This window comes from Anguilla anguilla, chromosome 4 (genome assembly GCF_013347855.1).
Source record: "Anguilla anguilla isolate fAngAng1 chromosome 4, fAngAng1.pri, whole genome shotgun sequence".
Classification (NCBI taxonomy): Eukaryota; Metazoa; Chordata; class Actinopteri; order Anguilliformes; family Anguillidae; genus Anguilla; species Anguilla anguilla.
Window position 1 is genome coordinate 26,291,351 of NC_049204.1, and position 18,130 is coordinate 26,309,480.

Below are 18,130 nucleotides of genomic sequence, written 5' to 3' on the forward strand. Positions count from 1 at the left end.
CTGCATCCCCCCAACACTGACTATCACCCAACATTTGACATCACCCCAATACTCTGCATCCCCTCAACACTGAATATCATCCCAGCACCCCAACTTTCGACATCACTCTAACACTGAGAATCACCCCAATATAAAACATCACCCCAAAACTGAACATCAACCTAATATTCTACATCACACCAATGCCGAATATCACCCCAATTGTCAACATCACCTAAACACTCAACATGAATCCAATATTTGATATGCTCACAAAATTGATCAGTGTGTGCTTTAGTCTTATGGTTATTGTAGATCGGTCTGGGTTAATGTTGGCTTCAGTATTATGGCCATTGTACGTCATTGTGGCTCAATCTGAGTTAGTGTGGGCATTTGTGTCATAGGTAGTGTGGATCAGAGCAAGTCAAAATAAATTCCAGTGTGTAGGTCAGACTGGCATCAGTATAGGACAGTGAGGGATCAGTGTAAGTGAGTGTGGATTAGTGATGATCAGTGTATGCCAGTGTGAGGTTGGTGTGGGTAAGTGTGGGTTAAAATGGGACTCACCATTCACCACAAGTGAAAGAGTGAGGTTCCTGTACAGCCCATACTGCTGGATTCCCACCAGCACAGTGTAGACTCCAGCATCCTCTTCTGCCACGTCACGGATGAGGAGTGAACTGCCTTCCACATGATAACGAGAGCAGCTCTCTGCAGCCACCAGTCCATCCTTCAGCCTGGCATAGCAAACACACGAAGATCAGAGCTACTCACTCTGTATGCACAGAACACACAAAGATCGGAGCTACTCACTCTGTATGCACAGAACACACAAAGATCGGAGCTACTCACTCTGCATGCACAGAACACACAAAGATCAGAGCTACTCACTCTGCATGCACAGAACACACAAAGATCAGAGCTACTCACTCTGTATGCACAGAACACACAAAGATCAGAGCTACTCACTCTGTATGCACAGAACACACAAAGATCAGAGCTACTCACTCTGCATGCACAGAACACACAAAGATCGGAGCTACTCACTCTGCATGCACAGAACACACAAAGATCGGAGCTACTCACTCTGCATGCACAGAACACACAAAGATCAGAGCTACTCACTCTGTATGCACAGAACACACAAAGATCAGAGTTACTCTGTATGCACAGAACACTCACCGTATGCTCAGAGCATACTCAACGCATACTGATAGAATACACAGAACACTTTAACATGCAGAAGATTTAGGGCACCTACCAAATTATCTCTGGTATGGGAAAAGCGCGGAGTTTAGGGGATAGCCGGTAGAATTTCTGCCCAGCTAGTGCATCAACCAAGGGGCCATGTCTGTGCTTTAGCCGAATGAAGGGGCGGTCTGAAGGGACATATAGATCAGGTCACATAGAAAAGTGAAAAATGTAGACATAAATAGGGCTAAGTATGGGAGAACTCAGCACAATGTCAGGAATCATTAAATTCCCCAGCAACGAAAGGCAAAGGTGCCACTAGTCCATTGACTTCAATGAGGAAAAATGTATGTGAATAAAATAATACATTTGTATTCAGCATTAGCATTACATTCTGTCAGGATGTACTATTAATATTTTGACAGTCTTTTGGGAGGGAAAGGTAAAGTACCACATAAACAATGATAGGGATTTTGAAATGCCTATAGGCTGCATACAATAATTAGACAAGTGGATCAGTAATCTTTAGCAATGGTTTCAGTATCCTTCCGACATTTATAATTTCTTCCTTAAGTTCCCATGTAAGTTCAGAATGATATGTTTAGCATGTACAATAGAAATTAACATATTTTTAAATCATTTAGTGGTATAGATTCTGATTCTCTAAGGTTTATTGCATTAGTTCTTAGGTTTCCAAGCTATCTTTGAAACATAGAATGCTTACTCATCAGGTCCAGAGAACGCACAGCTATACTGGTTTGTGTGAGCAGGGACCACACACAAATCAGTTGCACTTCATACAGTTGTCTTTAGGCTTATTCCGACTGCAATTACTGACCTGACACCGCATATATAGAGTTTATTCAAAGTCTCAGTTTCAGTGAAAAACTGTCCGAGGTGTTATGTTCACAGTTATAAACCAATCGTTTCTATAACTACTAGGCCTGCAATTATTCATTTCCACCCTAAAGTCTTCTTCACCTTCCTCACACAATTAGTTTCGATAGCGCTTGATCATGCAATTTGTATCAAAGCGTCCGTCATTCAGTAGCTGAACAGCATACCGAAGGAGAGACTGACACATTTAAACTTGGGTACCAACACCTGCTGCCTATTGTCTGACAGGGGGGTTTTGTGAAAAAAAATGGCACAAACTGCCTGTATTTCTTTACTGAATAAAGTTTTTTGGATTTTAAAAACAGTTATTTTAAGCACAAATATTTTGTAAAAGTCGTGGAAGGAGGAGGGTACTGCATTTACAGTGTTTGAGTAATTCTAATTTTAAACTCTAAAGAGCTGATGGTGTGGCCTCTGGCCATTTAACCAAATGTGAATTGTTAATTGTTCGATTACAAATCTAAAATTGTGAAGTACAGAGCAAAATCAAGAAAATGTGTTTTTGTCCCAAACATACACACAAACACAGCTGGCCATTTATTATTAATTGGTAACAAAAGGGGAAAACTCTCTGTTTAAAACTCTCACCATTGACAGTGATGGAGGTGTGTGCGATTTGAACTTGCACCAAAGGCAGAGACAGAGGAGGGCATGATTAGAACTCTCATCATAGCTAGTGACAGAGATGGGTGAGATTAGAATTCTCACCATAACCAGTGACGGCAGTGGGTGTGGTTAGAACTCTTGCCACAGACAGAGACAGAGGTGGGTGTGGTTAGAACTCTCACCATAGACAATGACAGAGGTGTTGGTTTCACGTAAGGTGGGGCCACTCCTGACATGACAGGTGTAGGTACCACGGTCAGATCGGCTCAACTGTCCAATAGACAGAACGCTGTGGAACATCACACTGGAGCTCCCCTTAGCAATACGGCGGCTGATGGAGGCTGAGCTGTTAGCCTTCAGGAACAGAGAGAGGGAGATAAGAGGAATAAGAAACAGGAAAATGTCTTCCCAAGATGTCCAGTGTGCTGTATAGTTTCCATAGAAATTAGGGAAGGTAAACAGTTCCTGGAGCCATGCTACTCCCAGCAGCACATGTTATGTCTCACCTGCCCTGGATAGGTCCAGCTTATGGACACTCTGGAGTTCCACTCTGCTGTGGCAGTACAGCCTAGTGCAAGGCTCTCGCCCCGTAGCAGACGAACAGGGCCTGTGCTATTCAAGTACACATCCAGAATCTTATTGACTGCAGTGCAGAGAGAGAGGGAGAGAGAGAGAGATCTGTTAAGAGAACTGACCCATAGAAAGTGGGCCACAACATAATCTGGCTGAACTAATACTGTCAGAGTAAAGGCCTATCAAATGACTAATTTTTGAGAAAAAAGAATTGGGCCGAGTGTACACCATCCACTACTGCGTCTTGCAGCTCATTACACACAACTAATAGCCTGACAATTACAATGTAAAGGTGCTATACACTAAGAAGAACGTACAGGGAAGATAGAAACAAAAACAGCACACATTTTGTTGGGAAAAAAGGTCATGAAACATACTTTTAACAAATTACAAATGACACCCAGCTGAAAGAGGGTTAGGGGTCCATATATCTATGCATCAAGATTAGCTGACTTAAGCTATTAAGCTCATTGTAGAAATATAAACAATAAAAACCATCTCAACCTTGAGCTCAATGTACAGCAAAGGATGAATGACAGCAAAGGCCTTTGTCAAGAAATCCATTAAAGCAATATAGCAAAATAAACTCTCCTTGTTTTTGTTATTAAGTATTAGATCACCAGTGCAGCCTATTTCTTTATTACTGTCCACTTTGTTACTTATGCCAAAATTAAGGTCAAACCTGAATGAATCATAGAAATATATACTTCACTTCCACAAAAATACATGAAACTACTAAGAACAATTTATCTTTGGCTTGGGTGAAATTCAGTGCAGCAAATGTGGAATAAAGAAACAAAGCTGGGAAAATTTGATGGGTTGTTGCTCTTCAAATAAAATGACAGCTTATCAGTACTCATACTCAGCAAGCACAGCCTAACCATAGAAAAAGAATAATATGGGCTGACCTAGCACCAAAAGTCATTGTCTCAACACAATGTACTATATACACTGAGTGCAGTAAGCCTGTACACACTGTAACTGATACAGGTGAACTCACCTGGTCTGTGGGTCAGATATTTCAAACTGTACAAAACCCCATTGAGTCTACTCTCACAGGAGAAGAGGCCAATGTAGTGGTATGTAGGGTTTGGGATGATGAAACCCTGTTTACTGTTCCAAATTATATTCTTCTGGTCTGGAATCAGCTTCTGTTCAGGAAACTGTTGGGAAAACAAAATGTCACGATAAGGACATACCTCCAACACAATGACATACCTGTTGAATCTAAGAAAAAAACAGCCCATGAACTCATGATAAGTTCAGAAATAATTATATGGACCTGTACATGAAGTCCTGAGGCAGTGCTTCCAGTGTCTACAGAACACACCCTGAGAATCTCTAGCATCCTCTCTCAAGGTCATTAGATATCTATAATAATCGATAATATCTCCATTGTTGAGGTGACTGGTTCTCCCCTCCCTGTGTGGTCACTTATTCCAATCACATGCCTGTCTGTACTGACCCCATAGTGGTGGAACAAACTTCCCAAAGTGACCAGGTCAGCAGAATCATTGGCCCTCTTCTGGCACAGATCAAGGACACACATCTTCAGATAGAATCTATGTTTCTCCTACATTGCAATTTGTGCTGGATAACAGCATCTGCTAAATTGATAAAATATTATGTAATTTATATAACATTATTAAGAATATTGCAGCATGATGAGTAATATCTCTACAGTATTATGGGTAATATCTCTACACAGTACAGGGCAGTGATGAGTTGGAGTTGTCCAAAGAGCTATTTTCCCTTCTTGTATTCCTGAGGAAACATTCGGAGCCCACAACCCCCCCACCCCTGCCAGGAGCTATGTCCTCCGACACCCCCCCCCCCCCCCCACCTTCCCACCTTTTGGGAGCAGGGTGAGACCCTGCGTATAGAGCTGGGTGGGGGTGGACTCAGGAAGAGGGAAACGTGACTCTAGCCCATCTCCTCACATCCTGTTAGTGGAGGATACAGCTCCCAGGGCTCCCCCTAAAGAGGTCAGGGCAGAGACCTGCTGGGTATGCTCACGGACCCAGTGAGAGTCCTGCCTCCTGGGCATTGTGCAAGGCGCCGGGCTGAAGCTACAGCCAAAGTCCCAAATCCATCCAGGAAAGAGGGAGTGCTTGGCAGTGTGAATGGCCTGGTGGGGTGGGGTGTGGGGGGTTGGACATGCGGTATTTTTAGAGTAATCACCTCCTTGGCTGTGCACAGATTCTAACTGGATATAAACATGGAAAGCAAATGGTAACTAAAGGAAGGGCTAGGGCCCGGATGTGGGGGGGTACATTATTACTGAAACCAGGTCTGCTGAGGTTTGCCCTTCGTGCCACAGTCGCAGGTATACCCAACACTTCTGAGTGTTATTATTCTGAATGTGCAGCAAAAATGAAACAAAATGTATTTTCACAGGCCCCCATATGCCCTGCTGATGGGCAGGCTTTCATCAATCACTCCCACTTGTGAGTATGATTATTATTATTCATTCATTGTGGAACAACTTTTATCTTTTCTTTTTTGACTCAGCTGTGGAAAGCCCATCCCATCCTTCCCCTCATTCAAGTCAGAGAGGTGCACATTAGCATCCTCTGAAATGCATGCAGCCAGGAATTGCTTCATTCATTCACTCTGTAGTCTATCATATTGATAATCTTGTTTTGGCTCTGTTGGCTGTATAATCTTATGTCACAGTGACTGCACAGGTGGACCAAATTCACAGGCATGCAACTCAGAGGTGCTGCTACTGTGTCATGACATTGGGAATACCCTGCCAGATGAAACCCATCCTTCCTTGGTGGTGCTATAGCCAAATATGCACGACACAGTGGGGCTCTCAGCCACAGTCTGCATTTGCATGATCCAGGCTGAAGTGATGGCAGTCTTGTTCCAGGACTTCAGGGACAGTAGTATTGCTGCTCATGAGATTTGACTATACAGCATTCAAGTCCAAGTCAAGTTCATGACCACCCATCTCATTCAGGTTGACAATATTGGGCTGGACTACTAGGAGGTTACACTAGGCTGCACTCAACTACACTGAGCTATACTGAACTATAGATATACTGTACTGGGCCACATTGGACTATACTGGGGTCTATTGGGCTGCACTATTTAACAGATTGTAGTGGACCATACTGGGCTATCCTCTGCAATACTATGCTGGACTACACTGGACAACTGCACTAGACTTGTGCTGAGCTACACTAGACCATCTGTGCTATACTGTGCTGTTCGATACTGTGCTACAAATTTTATAACATGTTGAAAATATTCTGTGAATTTAGACAGAGACCCTTCTGTTTTATTGTATTCATTGTTTCGATCAACCTAACTACCAGCTCCATAAGGCCCCTGTTCACCCTTACTCATATATCTTTCTTTTCTTGACAAATCCGATACGTCCGGTACGTTTTAACACTGTGGCCTAAAACAAGAAACCAGATATGGATCAGATTTTTCAAAATCTGATACTGGAAAATACTGGTATACTGGAGGTAGTCTGTTCTGTCGGTATCAGATATGAATGTACACACTCCCACATACATCCTCTTTTGTCACTAACATTCTACAGGCTAATAATGTTCCATAATTAAGGACACAAGTTTATCTAGGGCAAGCGACCAAAAATTATTTCAACTTGCATTTACTATCTAAATCCCCATGGGGTTACTGGGGATTACTGAGATTTGGTGGATGCATTATTCAGCATAAGCACTGCACTTAAAAATTTGATCTTAAATTACTTGCATTTTTACATAGGCATATAAGAAATGGCTGGGATATTCCCCAAACACAACCTCAGCAGAAGTACCTGCTGCAGAATGCTGACTTGCAAAAGAAAATATAGTCACAGATGAGTCAAGAGATGGCACAGACAATTATGTAAAGAACATTTTATTTGTTCTGCAAGTCAAATCAATTACATCAAATTAAAAGTTATTCCGGTAGACACTTTGTTTCTTAATGCCATAAGTTACAACTCAGTCGCAGATAGCATCAAACAATGCCTATTGAAGTTTAAAGTTGATTCAAATAATGTAACTGCACTTTACTTGGATAATGCAAGTTACACGTTGCCTTACACAATGAATCCCTCAAAGATGCCAAAAGTCATTCATAACATGTAATGTTCACATTGTGACACTTGTGAGTGGCATCTGGCCTACCAATTTCCAAGCTGGCAAAGTACTGAGAGTAGTCAAAGAGATTTTCAAGTATTATCTAAGCAGAAAGTTGCACTACACAGAATTTCTACACAGCAAGGTCCAGGTTTGTATTTGTTGTAGTTCATTGCAAATTATTTAACAAGGGTAGGACTATGACTGAACTAGAGGAGTACTGGGAACAAAACAAAAGGCAACAAAATCATTCCAAATATTGGCAGATGGCAAACTGATACTTGACTGCTTCGATCGACAAGTTACATTAAGCACTGCCAAAGGATGACAGAGGACAGTGTGAAACATCTGATCATGATTACATTTAATCATAAATTTTAATCCTTGCATTTTTACTTCATTCGTGTTCATCTGTTCTAGCCTTTCATTTTTAAAAAAGCCTATAATGCTGCAAAATGCTTAATTGTTATGATTGGTCTTATTTCATTTTTGTGAAGGAAGTGTGATTGAATTTTGTATGTCCAACTTCCATTGCTTAAAAAAAACATTTGCCGCCAAACACTATACACTTCAGTGCAGGTCAATGCACTGAAAGCTGCATGTGGCACTGTGGGAACATTGCTGCAGATAAGTGGTTGCCAACCCTGCTCCTGGAGACCTTGTCTGTGCTTAATTTTTGCACATCTATGTAGAGTATTTGGGAGGGGCAATGTGATAATTGACTGACAAGCAGGCTCCATCAGCCTCTCGCTGAGGGATGCCTGAATTTCAGGTGAGAGTACTCCGCTAGATAAACTGGTCTCCCAACCCATGAAAAATGGGAGCGTGTTAACAGCATGTTAAAATCAAGTGAAAACAGCTGATCACATATATTGGAGAATAATTCAATCTGATGAGACAGCTGCATCAGACATGAGTGTAAATACGACCATGGTGTGTTGCAACTCCCAACATAATACATTATTATTTTAGTGACAGAAGAGGATTCCTGCTGGAGTGTTTTCATTCATATCAATGGCATTGGAATCTGATCCAGGCTGCCTCCAATGACATAAAATCAGCAATATAAACAAATCTATGCTAAGGACAGTGTGATGCCGATGTGGCCTTCTCACTGTCTCTCAGGCAATGACACGCTGCTAAATACAGTGCAACCAGTGCTGCTGTGGGTCCCTAGCGAGACTGATGGTTTTTTATTATGCACAATTTCTTTTACTAGTGGGGCTGATCTGTTAAACTGAGACATATATTTCTTAATTTCAGATTTTTCAGCATTGTACACTGAAATGCATCTCTGTCTCCATTTCACCAGTCTTGCAGTGACCACATAGCTGTACCTTGTTTGGAAACCAAAATTTTAGCTTTGTGTGAAATTATTGAACTTGAACTTACTTCAATACATAACACCAAGAATGCAATTTTAACTCAAGATAATGTCCACAATATGGTAAATTCTGCCAAAAGAAACGCAATGTTTAGGGGACTGTATTAAAGCAAGCTTTTACAATTTTTACTATTTTGGGCAAATATCTGATTGTGTGGAGAATACGGTAGCCACCTCTTCATCAGCAAAAAATCTCTGATATTATGAATGCCAATCCACTATAAATTCAGAGATATTTAATGGACTGATAATTGCGCCATAAAAGTAAAGTGAATTTTCATTGCTACCAGCCTTCATTTTCCTATATCCAAACCTGATGCAGTTGATAGCATTAGATCTGACATTTATATTAGGAAAACAATGGAATTGACTGTCCTTCACAGCAACTGTAAGTAAAGACCTTCAAACTGAACTGCTTTAAATGTCCTATATAAATTATCATTAGTTATTATTTATGATAGCATATGACTATTTCTGTCTCACACAGCTCTCTCTCTCTCTCTCTCTCTCTCTCATGCAGCTGTTTCTTTGACTTACATAACTGTCTTACACAGCTGCCTCTCTAATACAGCTGTCCCTATCTTATGCATATCTTTCTGTGTCATACACAGCTGCCTCTCTAATACAGCTGTCCCTATCTTATGCATATCTTTCTGTGTCATACACAGCTGCCTCTCTAATACAGCTGTCTCTATCTTAAGCAGCTGTTTCTGTCTTACAAGCTGCCTCTCTAATACAGCTGTCCCTATCTTATGCAGCTGTTCCTGTGTCTCTCTGTCCCTAACATGACTACTATTCTGTCTCTCAGAGCTCTGTCTCACTGTCTCTCATCGATTATGCTTCCTGTTTGTGGGAGCAGAGTAAATTAGGTGCAAGGAAGTGGGAATGCTTGGAAAGAACCTACACCACAACACCTCCGGAAACATATAAGATCTTCTATACTCTCCACTCACTCAGCCACAAGAGGATGTGGCATTGGTTCAATTATTGGTAGCATTATGGTGTGTTAGCAGTGCAATCATGGAGCAGGTATAGGTGTTCAGGTGTGGGAAGGGACACATTGGTAATTGGAATAGTACTGTAATGCTGACATATTTATATTTAAGTGATGGGTGGTGGTATGGGGCAATAGTGCAGTAATGGTATAGTGGTAGAGGTTGTGATAGTAAACTGATGGTGTAGTAATGGTGCACAGTGATGGTACAATCTGTACATTTGATGTGCAGTAACAGTACAATAATCCATGGACACTGGCGTGTGTGTGTGTGTGTGTGTGTGTTTGTGCGGAGTGAAGAACTTTACCTTGACTAGAGACACAGGTATGTGTGGAGCCGTGACCCTGCAGGGGAACACAAGGGGTTCCCCCTCTTTCATGTATACTACATCAGGGATCTCTGTCTGCACCTCCACAAATGGCTGCTGACTGCCTGAAATACACATAATGTGATGAGAACATACACACACACACACACACACACACACTAACACAATGGACAAATAACGTTTGGAGTACAAGCACACACAGAAACAGATTGTTCTGGGCGTATGAAACAGGCTCAGTATTCTTGTGCCATTTAAACTGGGTGTTGTTCCTCCATTGTTTGCTGCAACTGCATTATTAAAGGAAAAAAATATCTCTGAACAGTTAACAAAAGTACCCAAAGGACATATCAGCCCACGGCTGTGCTTTGATTCCATACAAGGAGAGAGGGTGAGCAATGATTAGTGGGAGGGCAAAAAGGAGAGAGGGAGAGGGCAAAGGAGTGGGAGAGGGAGAAAGAGGGTGAGCAAATGGAGGTAAGTAACCAGGGGCAGGTAAAGGAGAGCGTGGGTGAGAGGAAGAGGGTGAGAAAGGGGGAAGCAGAGGGAGAGAGACTAAACAAGGGATAATAGGGGGGCACAGGAAGAGGTGATGGCTACTGGAAAAAATTGAGATGGAGGTCTTCTGGGCTGGTGGCCAGCCTAAAATGCCCTGCCTAAAAAGCAGGAGCCCTTTGTTACAATCAACTGGGAGCAGTGGTCCTCCTGTGCCTCTGGACTCCCCATGATGCCCCACAGCCCCCCCCCCCCCACACACACACACACACATACACACACACACCTCCCCCTACCCTCCCCAGCAGCACAGGATGTGGCGTGCAGGGCTGGAGCCCTGAGATAAAATCACAGCCCTGGGAAAAAACAGCTCTGCCCAGCCCGGGGCCAGGGAGCCGGGGGCTGTCTCTATTTCTGTCCTAACTGCAACACGCGAGTAAAGGACTCTAACTATATATAGATTAAATCCAGTGGGCCAGATAAAATCAACACATTCAATGATGATTTAATGAATCTGCTTAATAGAACGGGTGTTTTTTTTAACATAACACTGTTGAGATTCATTTTACCACCCTCAGTACTTCCTGTTTCACAACAGGACAGCAGTGAAAGAGAAAAGCAAAGAAAAAACAGAGAGAACAGGCAAAAAGAACTATAACACCTGATTTACACTAGGAGTGGAGGGGATGCATGGCGGAAGTTATGTACGTGAGTCGCAGCATGGTATTTACACCAAAAGCGTTCCTCTATCCACAGCCCACCAGCGAATTCTTGTGAGCTGAAACTTCCATTCTTTAATTGCAATGGTTGAATGGTCAAATATTTATAAAGGACAGTTTGCAATTTTCAAAAAAAAAAAATGAAGTTTAACATTATACTTTTTTCTGTGGAGAAGCTAAATAGATTTTCTGGAGATTGGGTTTGAGTGCAGACTGCAGACGCTATAGAGAAAATGTTTGAGTGATGGACAAAACAGGTTTCTGGCAGGCAGCTATATGTGGCCTTTATTAACGTGGTTAATAATCCTTCCACATTATTTTTGTTAACATCATTTTTAAAGTCATGTTAATATTTGTTATTAACATTTTAAAATTTGTCTTATTAGGGGCCAAGCACCATGTAGGTACCTACTATAACTGGTAATTTTTTCCCACTGATTCTTTTCTCCTCCTGATTTTTACGTCAATCTGAGTCAAACGCAGACACCCTTATCAATTTCTGCCATATTGGATTTTCTACTATTTTGAATTTTAAAATATAACCTATCTTTGTGAACTAGCCCTAAGCGTTTGACAAATCACCACAAAATTTGGCATGAGTCAGTCTGAGAGTAATTATCCTGTTAACATTAACTGCTCATCAGCTGGACCCTTCCGAGTGTGTACTGAACAACTCCTGGAAATTCTTGCAATTTCTCATGGGAAAAACCTCATGCCACAATATCTTTACTTGGCCTCGCACATCTAAGCCTTCTTCTTTGCCATACTTCTTGCAACTTTAGTGCCTATTTACTTGCAGTACAGTCTAAAGGTACTAGGCTACCTGTGGTTTAATAAAAAACTTATGGTAGGTATGATTTCACTCAATATAATTACCCCTTCATCTCCCTCCCACCCTTCCACCTCCGACTTTGCAAAATGATCAGATAGACTTCCAATAATTTATGTAATTGTAGTTTAAGCCAAAGCAGGCTATTTTGAGGATTTTTCATTTATTCAGAAAATATTGCACGATGAAATTTTACTCCAAACAGCTCTGACATGTCAGTAGTCATGAGCCGTTTCAATAACATTCATAACTTATTTGAATAAGATACAATTAAAACCAAGGTATGCAGTCCATTTATTATGTTACACTTATACCACCTAGTCCGTATGATAACTGTATTTTAGAGGTGCGGAATAATTGTAGCGCCCTATAATGTGCAGATGCACGTTTTTTTGGCACATACTAATGTTACCCATTTCAATTGGTAATGTGCGACCAGCCACATCTTCAGATTATGAAGTAACGGGGCTTTATTCATGAAAAAAACAACGTAAAAAAACAGACACACAAGCAACTTCATAACTTACCATAAAGTAAGTTGTGGTAATGCCCAAATAGATATGGAAAGCTGCTTTTATTTGTTTCTTAACACCCAAGTAAGCTTTAACAAAGCAAACAGCTGACCATATGGACCAATCTGGTGTGCGCGTGTTAAAAATGCCTGTGGCCAGGTACCTGTTTCTTTTCCATTAACACAGCATCCAGAAGATGAGGCTATGTCACAGCAAGCAAATTTGCTGAACACATTTAACATTAAACACCAAACTAACTTAAAAATGCAAACACATTAACGTAAAATGAACATTTATCAAAGAAATTAAAAACCATTTTAAATGCCTGAGGCCACTCCATTAGAACACTACATGTAGATGGTTTCCAACACCATCTAGTGTCCTAATCTCAGAATCTGAAGCGCCCTCCATGACCTCTCTGGGTACCAAACCTCTCGTTTTCTCTTTAGTTAGCATTCTGTAAATATAACAAGCAAAAAAGCATGTTGTTCGTCATAGCAACCCAGAGGCGGTATAACTCAAACAGATGCCACATTTATACAGACAGGGACATCATGTTTTTTGGTTCCCTAGCATCCAAACCAATCCAATCCAATTCCCACTAGAATACACTCCGAGTTTTCAAGAACAGCTAACTTTTTTAAATGATGCATGATGTGGTTTATTGCAAATAAAAAAACCTTATACCCGAAAATGACTTTCAGACAGGGGCGTGTCTACGGGAGAGATAAGCCTTGCCCACCCAGAGGAATCATCTGCCCATCCAATGAAAACTCTTTTAAAAATCACCGTTATAGCTATTTTTTTGAGCGTTCATAGTTTTCTGTAATTTTGTCATTGGTCATCAAAAAATGCACTTTCCTATTGGCCATTTTGAAGGTGTGGGTGTGCTTAGTCACTGCTGCTCCTTTACATTATCGCCAAACTACGACACATGTGGTACAGACATGGTTAAGTGAACTGTAAAGTCTGTTTGTAGCTAGGTGCTCTGAGCAATCCAATTAGAACAGTTAATACCTTTGATTCTTGTTCATTCTTTTCTCTGGTTCTTATAAGTTATATTAGTAGTATTGTATAGTTTCACAATTGAGTTTGCACGTTTTGCAAGCTGCGTGTTTCTTTTAAGTTACCAGCTCACTTGGTGGCCATCGGTTTAGTGATTAGCCAGCTAGCTAGCCATCATTTTTGTATAGCCGTTTCCGTGGATAAAATCGCATTTATAATTGTTATTTTCTGTTAAAAACATTTAATTCATATGCAGGGAGACAGCCAACTACTCGCAAGTTAGATGACACGTGAAGCCGTTTATTAATACCATCACACCGTTTCAGGCTGGAAATGAACCCGTTAAAACACAGAAATTGCCGAGTTGTCTTAGAAGCTTTATCGCCGCAGAATGCAGCAAGGATGGCAGCGTCGACATAGCAACGAAACTTCAAGCATGTCACAACGGGTACAACAGCTCTTTTAGAATGTCATTGCATCGTTTTTGCAGTCCGGATCAAAAATGGCGTGACAGTACCAAATGAGACATTTGTTTACTGTTACAGAGTTTAATTTTTTTTTTTTCTTTTTCACGAGGTAATGGCCCCGGTCCCCCCTACAAAAATTAGATGCTGCAATTGCCCCCCCCCCCCCCCACCCAGAATTAAACTACGCCCTTGTTTACATACCTTATTTAAGAAAAACAACATTTTTGTTCTTTTCCACCCAAATAAATAATTAATTTAGCTCGCTCAATATTTTTGGGAAATATGTCCCGCAAAGGTTATCACATTGCTCCATTCCTTTGGGAGGTAGTAGAGGATTGAATTGCATATGTATTTATTGAGCATGCTACTTGTATCAAGCGTTACATTTATGGCAACTCTCCCAAATCTTATCAAATCTTTTTAAAACACATGACTCCCTCATCTTTAGGAACAGCTGCCTGTTGGAGAAGTTGTGAGATGGTGACTCTAGAGATGGTTGGTTGTTGGGTATGTAATTAAACAACTTGAAAAACAAAAAATTTGTTCTGAAGTTTTTACTGATGAGACATGTTAAAATTTTAAGGTGACGGTGCCTTTCCATTGCATCCATGGATCCTGACACCTGTTAAAAACCTTCACCAGCAATGAAGCGATACAACAATGTTGCTTTCATGCCATACTCAAGACTTAAAGTAATAATCTCGAAGATTTTCATTAAAATAAATGTCTTTTAAGTCACTATCGCTGCATTGGGTAACACAATAGTGATTGAGCCTATTTTTATATTAATTTATACTATTATTATTATCATAATTCATGATTAAAAAACGTGGTGTCTGTGGCGACATTCCCGGGAAAAAATCACAAGCGGCGAACAGTTAGTGACGCGTTTTTCATCACCCATCAGTGGTTGGTCCGCCAGAGAGGGTAGGCGGAACTAACGCAACAGGCTCGCTCTTCAACTCACTTGTGTGTGAGCGGCGTACTGAGAAGGGGGGGGGGGGGGGTTAGGGGAGTTATGGAACCCTAAAAAGTTTTTGTGTAACATGAGAGATCATATTATTTGTTGATGTAGATTTCGTATTACATTTAATGACAATGTAACTTTACTAAATTACATAGCTATTTTCACAGCTAACGCTAGCTACCGGACCATGTCAAGAAAGACAACATTAGTTTAGACAACGTTGCGCACAGTATCCATCTCTCATATCAGGTAACGTTGCGTAAGCTAGCTAGCTAATGTAATTAACACAGTCTAATGTCGGCTAACAATTAGAAAAAAAAAACGCTAGCTAACGCTACCGACCGGTACCGACCTCGCAAACCGTCTCTCGAATGGAATGCTACCTGGTTGCAACGTTGCAGTGTAGCTAACTTAAGGCCAGTTCAGATCAATGATTCGCAACGAGACTGGGTGCAACTTGCAAAATTCCAAGATGTCTGATTGTAAACGTTATAAAACTGCACTTGGCGATTTGACAAGGACGGTCTTTTAAAACCTCAGGGCAGGCAACGGCTCTGCAACTAGCCAGTTCATACCTCTGCAATTTTCTCTGCAACATTCTAAAACCGTTTCGCCTCGTTGCGAATCATTGATCTGAACTGGCCTTAACGTTATCGTTATTTACATTGCCATCGAGTTCATCAATATATTATAATGATCGGAATAAAGCCGGGGTATGTGGAGCAAAGCCGGGTCTGATTTCTGAAGACGTCATGCAGGAGAAAACTAAATAAAAGAATACGGCAGTATGGATTAGCATTGTTATTTTATTACGCTTCCTCATATGTTCCTTCAGCCTTTATGCCCTTTTTGATGAAATCTCCTTTGTTTTTGTTTTATTCTTCTTGTTGTGATTGCTAATTTAACACCCAGCTCAGCTTTATTCTCGAACAGTTTAGCTAGCAAAACCAGAAACACCAGGGGTAACATTTTGCAAGGCAGTTGTTTCAAAAATACCACACAACAATCATTCACGAAAAAGACTGCTTATTGTGCACGAGATACATAATTGCACGAGCCACAGCGAATCCCGCAAATTCTTCTTTGCAGCGTGAAGATGTTCAAACCGGGCAAAAGGTGGATAAAGAACGTTTGCAGAAATTGATCATCACTAATTCTACCCCAGGTTTGCTACGGCATTTTAACCCGGCTCGGCAGTGTAAAGACATCTTGAGTTAGCCTAATGTTAGACACCGAATGAGTATGTACATAACGTTCCTTTTATAACAACCGTTTTTTATTCAGTAAATAGTAAGTGTTATAGTTGGCGTGCCAACTGACTGACGTCACACAGGCGACACTGGTTGGATCCGGTTGGATCTATGGGAAGCGAGGTCCAAAAACACATCTGCAATTACCGCTTCTCGCCATTGGCTCCGCCATAGAGAACGAAACTGAAATCTTCGAGATGGTCGCTTTAAATACTGGCAGTGCATCTAAATGAACTAACTGCGGCCATGCTCATTTACATAACCAGTCTTAGTTAATACCCCGCTAAATTGAAAACATGCATCGATACACAATTTTTCAGCACTCATGGTCATTTGCAGGCAGCATTCTTAATAAATATGGCCCTAAATGTGCATATATTAACTGAATTTTTCTATACCTAAAGTTTTTTTTAAAAACCACAGGTGGCCAAATACAAATTGTCAAATTTAGGTAACATCCTGTTTTAGTGTAGGTTTCCCTGATAAAAAAAAAAAACACAAGAATTTGGAGTGCCCCATTACCCAAATTTATTAAACAGGCTACATTGTGCAATACTTGCTCCAACAGCTGCGGAAGCTTCACTGCAAGCTTTTTATAGTTTTAGATTGTAATTTCAAATGTTGTGTTTGAGGTCATACAGCCCCCAGTGCTTTTCCACCTCTAAAATTAACTTTGTGTTATAATTAACGTTGCGTTGTGACTTGTGATGGGTCAATCTTATGCAAAGACTACAGGACCAATATGTTTCTATCCCTCTATTTAGGCTGTGTTCAAATAGGTGCCTAAACATTGACTGAACATCTATTTTGAAAATGAAAATACCCAATGAAATACTCAATGTTCCTTTCAAAAGTGATATTTCAGTAGCAGATGTCATCTCTGTGATGACTCTACTGCTTTTAAAATTTACATTGTGCATATAAAGACGTAAGTTGGTTGTTCATAAAATATACAGTCTAGGCCTAAGCTTCTATGGTGCTATGCAAATATGACCATCAACAGTGAATCAGTTTATTTCTGTGAAATCAGCACTCCAATTGCAGGGGAATCAGACTTGATGCTGAAACTATAGTACATCTCTGCATGCTGCTCAAGGAGCTCTGCACGAAACCACAGATAATATAAAATCTCAATCCACTAACATAGATGCTACATCTGCTACATGTCTACTCCACTCCTGCTGTAATTCAGTGGTAACCACACAACCATAGTAATGCAGGGTAAGTATATTCCACTGTATAATTCCTGAAAAAAAACACAAAAGTGTGTACCTGCATAGTTAAAACTGTGCACCTGTCGATTAAAGTAGTTATATTAGTTGATTTTGTGGTTAAAGAATAATTCTTATTTAAACGTGTACCTGCTTGGTTAAAACTGTGTATCTGTAAGTGTGTACCTGTGCAGTTAAATATGAATATCTGCAACATTAAAACGGTGAGCCTGTATAAGTCTGTAGTACCTTTGCAGCTAAAGGTGTAAAGGTATGTACATGTATAGGTGTGTACTTGAATCATTAAAGTTTTGTACCAATGTAAGTGTGTACCTGTGTGGTTAAAGGCATGTCCCTGTATGGGTGTATAACTGTATGGTTAAAGTAGATGCAATTGCCTCTACGGTAGAGGTTCTGCCAGCCAGAGGAAAACACTTGTGGGGTTCTAACAGTAGGGGGAAGCAGAATGTCATTTGTCCTCATAAGGAGATCCTATGTTATACTACATTGATGTCTGCAGAGAAGTAGTATTAGACGTCATGCCGCAATGTATTTCGGTGTGACTCGCCATCTTTAGAGGGCCGCTTAGCTCTGTGATTCGGAGACAACATTACTACATTAG

The 18,130-nt window shown here is 40.8% G+C and overlaps 1 protein-coding gene across 2 annotated transcripts in view; it reads right to left on the minus strand.

Annotated features, from left to right (window-relative positions):
- The window catches only part of flt1 (fms related receptor tyrosine kinase 1), a 58,484-nt gene that overhangs the window by 33,189 nt on the left and 7,165 nt on the right, over positions 1 to 18,130 (minus strand). For both annotated transcript variants that reach the window (XM_035413748.1, XM_035413749.1), the window contains exons 4-9: positions 10,036 to 10,160; positions 4,247 to 4,409; positions 3,180 to 3,316; positions 2,856 to 3,027; positions 1,241 to 1,358; positions 547 to 716 (exon numbers count right to left, since the gene is read on the minus strand). In XM_035413748.1, coding sequence (XP_035269639.1) covers positions 547 to 716; positions 1,241 to 1,358; positions 2,856 to 3,027; positions 3,180 to 3,316; positions 4,247 to 4,409; positions 10,036 to 10,160 — 885 coding nt within the window. The remainder of the gene's footprint in view (positions 1 to 546; positions 717 to 1,240; positions 1,359 to 2,855; positions 3,028 to 3,179; positions 3,317 to 4,246; positions 4,410 to 10,035; positions 10,161 to 18,130) is intronic.